Consider the following 7543-nt stretch of genomic DNA (forward strand, 5'->3'; position numbering starts at 1 on the left):
TATCCTCTCAGAAACGGGTTAAAAACAATCCAGACCTTTAACTCCCTTCATACAGCAATACTTCCAATTCTGCACAACACTTCAATGACTCACTCATCAACTGCCACCTTAACAGGAGGGAGAAGATGTATGTAGCAGGATTCCACCGGCAGAGCAGAAGTTAAAGACCTTTAAAGTAGCGGCAAGAAAAACGAACAACACTGTGTTGCGGACAAGAGATTTTTGATTTACAAGTAATTATATTTTGGAACACAACAGTTTATAGCAAACCTTTATTCAATACTTTAAAAAAAGTGTATGGAAGTTTTCATGAACAAAGAGTTACTCAATGGAAAACACCTTTTTTCCCCTTAAAAAGTTCTTCTGCAAGAACATCCATTAAATGCATTTACCTACAATAACCAGTTTTAAAATGCACGGGTATTTCTGGATTTCTTGTATACACAGATAGGATTTCCATAGTTAAGCTATTGTCCTGAGCAGTGTATGAAGAGACATCATTTAAACTATTTAGTTACAGGACATTTATATAATTGACAACAAGCACAGAACAATTTATAGACTTTAAACATTTAATGTGCCTCTTCATCAAGGAAGGCAAGTGATACCTGTATGACTGCTTAACACTGAGTGTCAATTTAGTAATCGTATATTTAGATCTGCAGTATAAAGACATGCACAAAACGTTTGAGGAGTAGATTTTGTTACAATAAACCAAGCTTGTATTCCATCATCATGTGTGGCTCTCCCATAACCTCACTCTGTGAAGGATCTGAAAAAAAAAAAGTAAACAACATTAGGCTTTTACTTTGCCACAAAGACCAACAGGAACTACAAAAGATAAACCATATTCAATTTTGGAATTTTTTTTCATTGTAATGGTTAGTGCAAAAATCATTTGACTGATTCTTGACAGTGCTGTGTAGTGCAGGTCTGTCTAACTCATATGCCTCTGTGCAAAGCAATAATCAGATAACCAACGCACCTTCAGTGGAACACGGGTAAGAGTATTTTGTGAAGGGGTAGGGGAGAGAACAATTCAAGTAAAACCAAACATTATTACATAAGCACAACCTCCTATAGCCTGAACCTCCAGGCTGAGTTTTGTGTCTAATAAAAAGCAACTCTGGCCAAAGCTCTTCCTCAAGTGCCATACATTTTTTCAATGCAACTTAATCTGAGGTCTAGCACAGTAGGAGCTCACACTGCAGCCCTTCTGCAAGTTGGGACATACTTGTGGTTTCTCTTCTCCTGTCAAAAGGATTTTTGTGAAAAAAGGCAATGTCCTTAAGTATCTTTGAGATCTCCTCTCTATGGTTCATATTAGCCAGTATATTCAAAGGTTAGCAGGCAACATGCAGATGACACGAGACATGCCAATTACTGACAGTATGAACTTCATTTCCATATGAAAGCCAAGGCCAAAAATAAAAAAAAAAGGTTGCAAGCAAATCTTGAAAGAAAAGTACCTTTCTTTGCAGGTGTACTTAACTATTTTTATTCCCCCATAACTAAGGTATCTTAATACCTTTCTGATGTTCATCCAGGGACACCAAAATTACCTAATATAGCTCCCTGTGATAAATATAGCCTTACTGTAAACAATTTTAACTAACCACTCACTCCGCAGCACTCTATAAACATGCGACAGCTTGTTACAAGCTATGGCAAATACCAAACAATTTATAGGAGCTTGGTCATCGCTCCACCCCCTGAACCACGATCACCTGAGATTCCTTCCCCTGCTCCCTGTAAATCCATTCCAGAAAATAACAACACATTTACCCTGTCTCTAGATTCCCACTTGCTCCTTCATTATTCCATTTCCTATATCCCTGTCTTTTTCCATTCTCCAATCCCACCACCTCAAAACACCCTCTGCTTCCTCTTATGTCCTTAAGTGCTGACTAGACAGAAGTCAAAGTCACTTTTTTTCCCTTTAAACTATTTTCCCTGGCTTATTCTATTTCACACGTACTGTCAGTCAGTAGCACATCATACAGCTGTTAGCTGTTGAATTAGTATGCAGTGGTGGGAGTTCCATTAGTTCAGTATCTCTTCTTATGCCTTTCTTTCTAATAATAGAACTTATAAAAGCTTTGTATCTTCGTAACCTCTGCCTGCCAAAATTTGCATAAGTAGTTCAAAAATTTCTGGGGAAACAGGCATAAAATGTAAGCTACACATTAAAATACATAGTCTTCTACTCCTTAATAAAGCCAGCCCAAAAGCAAACAGATTTATTTAGTATTTCAGAATAATTTCCACACAGGTAGCAGCTGAACTACATCTATTCCTCCTTCCCCTGGTGCTTCTTTACCTCTGGGAATTCAATTTTTATTTGCATTTTGCATGTTTAAAAGTTCTTATACCCTAGAGGCAAAGAACTTCACAGTTCCCAAATTTTGCCTTTAAATGTTTCTATAACATTAAAGCAAAGTATTTACCATTAAGAATATCCTCGAAACCAATGCATTCATCATTTCCCCTTAGAGTATCCACTGCCATGTTTGAGCTGTGAAGAAAGGGGAGACGCTGGGCCTGTAGAAAGACAACAAGAGTTAAAGTTTTTGCAAAACTGAAATTGAGATTTTTGGATTTCTGCCTGAAGTGACTGAGAAAAGAGACAGTCACCTCTTTGTCTGACCACAATGATGAAATAAGAACTACTAGCACACATCAATATCAAAACCTATCCATCATCACCGTCTTGTGTTTTTATCACTATTTTGAAAACAGCCTTTTACTTGATTTATAGATTTCACTGCAGTGCAGCTACTAGTAGTCAAAAAAGTTGGTTCTGTCCCCTTCCTTGATCTGTTCCCACATAGCTGGCAAGAGTCTCTGCAACACATCTACAGCCTTGAGTCAGTTCTGGAGACTGACCTTGCAATGTTTGGAAACCACATTCTAAGTTTCCTGCATCTGACAAGTCAGAAATATAATGAAAGAGCTATACCAATTTTCATACATAATCATAATCCTCCTTACAATTAAACTAAATCTGTTTCTCAGATTTCCAACAATTAAGTCTAAGTCCACACCCCGTTACTTTCAAGCCTATTTTATGTGCCCTTCACCTACAGTATTACAACAAAAACAAGTGGTTACATAAAACATTCAGACTAAGTATTCAGAGAATGGAACATCTGCATTCATTACTAGTGATAACTAGTAATAATGAGACTAATAATAATAAAAATAACAACTAATAATGAGACCTCGGTTATACCAGGAATGCATTTTACAAACAGATGTATCACATAACTATCTCTTTATACACAAAATACTAAGATTTCCATAATACCCTGTAGTACAATTGTCAGAAGTTCAAATACACATACTATGTATTCCCTTAAATTTTAGGTGAAAGGTGAATTTATACCAAAAGGGAGCTTATATATATCTAACATGATACATAAAAGCCAGCAGTGAACAATGTTCTAACCACCATATTGCCCCCCATCATCCCCAGAAACGCCCCTGGAGACACTTTCAATATCCTTGTCCTCACCTGTCTCGCTTTCTACCATGTGCTAACATCAATTAGAAAAATAATGTTCTCACAAGAGAGCAACATTGAGATCAAGAGACATTTTCTTACATTCTGTTTGCCTTTTGCATCTTCAGGACAAGAAGTTTCTACCAAGTTTCACGTCACTCACTGCGATTCAGCAGCAACTGATCCGCAGGAAGGAAGTACAAAATTAGTCCTAGTCACTTAGAGAAACAATTCATAATAGCTTGACTACCTCCAACAAGCCCCAAAAAAGTTCACTAGGATCACTGAGATCTCTGCGTATCCTAAGGGACAAAGTCAGCTACCATCCACTTACTCTCCAACCTAGGAAATAAGAAGGAAGAGGAGGCAGCCCCAGCTTCCCAATTAAAAGTTAAAACCAGTGAACTTATCTCTCTGTAGACCTTCCCTGATCTTACAAGAACAGCTGCAGAATAATAATGACAAATTTTCTGCTTCAGTTTTCACATAACCTCTATATCCATTCCTACATCACTACCTGCTTCAGACCCTTAAGGTCTCCTTTCTCTACAGATGCAGAAATTGCTTCTTATGAAGGTCTCATGCTCCACACAGGGGAGTACTAATTTTAGAATTAATACTCAATTCCTCCTGCTTTTCTCTGAAGGCTTACAAGGAAGCTCATCCACAGAAAACCCAGAGTGCTAAACACTTAACCACACAAAAAAAGAACAGCAGCTGAAAGCCTTTAGCATCTTGACTGATCTGGACATTATGAATTGCAAAAGTTGCTTTTAAACAAAAGCAGTTACATTAAAACCTCTTTTGGAAACAAAGTGGTTGTATTTCAAGACACAAAGACATCTTCCCAGATAAAAACTCCTCCAATATTTTTAAGTTATATCAGTTAGATAAAAAAGCCTACCTGTTTCACTGCTCTGAGTTCCATCTGCAGCTTTAAAGGTGCATGGAGTCCTTGAATATTTCTCAGCGTGGCAAAGTTTGTTTTATCTTGATTTAACTGGAACTATCACAAACAACATTTTTTAGAAATAACTACTTTCAAGTACAATTATAGAACAGATTTGTGACATCCTTCTTAAATGAACATGCTTATAACATTTACATGTAAAAATCAGGGATACCATCATATACAACTGAAATGCACATGGAAGGTAGCAATGCACTAACATCTGTTTTATAAAGCTAAAATTGAGTTTTGCTAGATTTGATTATAAATCAGAAGTGGCAATTTTATTTTTGTTATTTTTAAGTATCAGGACATGTAACTCCACCAAGTGGTGGAGTTGAGCATTACTTTGCTACAATATTACAAGCATAGAATCTAGTAATTTCGTGAAAAGTATTTATGGGTTCACGGTCTGAAAGCCTAGAAATGAAGGTATGTGGCAAACCTAAAGACAAAACAGGAGGATCAGCTTTCCAGATGTGAAAGGAGTGCCTAACTACCTAACTACAGAGGCAGCAAACACAGCCTTTAAAAGGCTACACCTTACTGGGTAAACCACAACTTGGAAGCCCGCCTACAAACTTGAAGAGTCACAAGTGGGAGGTTAAAACTTCATTTAAGTTGCCAACAATGTTACTTCCATACATAAAGTGTTACTATTGCTAACCACCTTCATTTTGTTAAAAGCCAGGCTTTGCTCTTCACTTGCTGCTGCATCAAGCAGCCCCATCAACCACATTGCTAATTTAAAATCCCTAAGTAGTTAAGGGTGAAGGAGACTCCATGTAACACTGTACTTACATTTTTTTCCGACAACTCCAGGGGGTGGCTGGGCAACAACTCACTTCTCACACTTGTAAAGCTAGAAATGCAAGGAAGATTTGAACTTCAAAAACTTAATCAGGATACCAATTTAAGTTGCATTCCAAAGTAACCCCAGATACAAGTATCAATCCTCAGAGACACAAGACACGGGACTGGTACCGTTTGAACTATTAAAAAGAATTAATGCTTGATGGTGAAAAAGCAAATAAGAGCTATTTACAGCACTACCAGAAGACCAAAAAAAATGTTAAATTTCAGACATATTTTTTCCTTAGGTTTTAAGTTCAACAAAATAGAGCAACAGTTGTTCTTGTCTCCCTTCAGAAAGGGAAAGCCATTAATAAATGACAACTGTATAGGTTTAGTTATGTCCCAGCTACATATCTGATTTTAGAAATCTCCAAGCTTTTGCAGCTGAAATACATGGTGTGTTTTAGGCATACTTAGATTAATTTTTATATCAGCGCTGAAATTAACCACTTCATGCACTGCTACAGGGCACTTTTATACATGTATATTACAACTATATTTCATCAGTATTTCATACTGATTAACATTTGGACATCACTTTTCTAAAAAGGAGCAAACGGGTGGAAATCCATTAATACTATCTAGATGTCAAAGTGATGTTTAACAGAAATTTTAAGATTGAAGGACCATCTAACTAAACACACAGGCTTCAGGCTATGGCATATGAAATACACCTGCCAAGAACCTTCTCTGAAAAACAGAAGTTTAGTACACGCTTTCTTCCTTTATCTGAAGTTCAACATCAGCTATAGCACAATTTAACAACAATAAGCAAAGCATACCCTCTGCGCAGAAGATCATGACCTTCAAATGACCCAGAAGCTGAAAAATCAGTAATTGGGATACTGTCCTTCAACAGAGAAGCAGCTCCTCTGGAATCCTGGAACACAAAGTGAGGATTACTTTAATAGAACTAGCCTCCTTTTGCATATGCTCTTAAGACCAGGTAAAGGAAACAAATTGCTAAAAGGCTTCCCAAACTACTCACACACAAGCCTTAGACTTCAGTCCCTTTACAAAAAACTTCCAATAAGTTCTTTCAGAGAGTCTAATGACAGCTGAAGGTAATGACGAAAAGTTTGGGGGTTCTGGTTAAAACAGAATTTCGCAACTACCCCTTGTTTGTTCCCACCGTGGGCTGTGAGGATGAAAAGGAAGACGGAAGGTCACGCTCAGCTGATGGAGCAGAGCTCTGAGCATTCATTTACTTCAGTATGGACACAATCGTGTAAGATCTGAGTACGGACAAATAGTTTAAGGCTCACATAAAGAGGAAGGTGTGCTCAATCATTCCGGTATGTTAGTTCATCGAAAGAACAAAGATGAAAGAGTAACTTGTAGCAGAAGATGAGAACACCACACCACAGATATACAACGTAAGGCCATCTTAACCTACACTGCAAACTTAAAGACAGCCTGTCTGCTTTTACTGAGGTGATTTTCCGATTGTTCACACAACGTGCCTCAGCAAGAGAGCAACGAATAACAGCCAATAACCTAATAGTTATTAGAAAACCCCTAAACAGCGGTTATAATATGCATAAATACACATGGACTTGGGGTGCGGGTTGACGAGAAGCTCGACACGAGCCACCAATATGTAATTACAGCCCAGAAACCCACCCACACCCTGTGCTGCACCAACAGCAGCATGGCCAGGTGGGTGAAAGAGAGGCCTGTCCCCCTGCGAGGCCCCCCCCGAGGGCTGGGACCCCCCTAAGAGCCATCCCCGAGGCCCCACCAAGGCCGCGCCGCCCCCGTGACTCAGCACAGCCCCACCACCCCCCAGCGGGGCAGCCCGAGGGCCGGGGCAGGCCTTGAGGCACCCTCCATCCCCTCATGGAAAGGAACTGAGGCGGCGGCACCACCCCCAGCCCCTTCCCCCGGCTCCCGGTGCCGCCGCCCCGCCCGCCCGCCGCGCTCACCATCTTGGCTCCCCGCTCCCGGCCACTTCCGCCTCCTCCCCCCCGCCACTTCCGCCCCGCCCCGTCACGCGCGCGGGGAGGGCTGGGGGCGGGGCCTCGTGACCGGGGGGCGGGGCCTCGTGGATGGGGGCGGGGCTTGGAGGTGGGGCGGGGCTGCTGATGGCGGCCGGTGGAGGGGCCGCCATGATGGGGGCTGCCATTATAGGGGAGGCATTGGGGTGGCCATTAGATGTATGGCCATTAGATGTGTGGCCATGCCAGGCCATTAGGTGCTGCAAGGGGCAAGTGCTCCCTGTTTCTCCCCTCTATGGC

General features: G+C 40.5%; 1 protein-coding gene across 1 annotated transcript; it reads right to left on the reverse strand.

Annotated features, from left to right (window-relative positions):
* Nucleotides 1-203: 203 nt before the first annotated feature.
* On the reverse strand, nt 204-7271 carry POMP (proteasome maturation protein). The gene is made up of 6 exons (XM_032206854.1): nt 7232-7271; nt 6089-6186; nt 5253-5313; nt 4407-4508; nt 2448-2541; nt 204-772 (listed from the first exon to the last, which is right to left on the reverse strand). The coding sequence occupies exons 1-6, from the start codon at nt 7232-7234 to the stop codon at nt 705-707; spliced, it is 426 nt and encodes a 141-aa protein (XP_032062745.1). The 5' UTR covers nt 7235-7271; the 3' UTR covers nt 204-704.
* Nucleotides 7272-7543: the final 272 nt, after the last annotated feature.

The sequence above is a fragment of the Aythya fuligula genome, chromosome 1 (assembly GCF_009819795.1).
Source record: "Aythya fuligula isolate bAytFul2 chromosome 1, bAytFul2.pri, whole genome shotgun sequence".
NCBI classification, from domain to species: Eukaryota; Metazoa; Chordata; class Aves; order Anseriformes; family Anatidae; genus Aythya; species Aythya fuligula.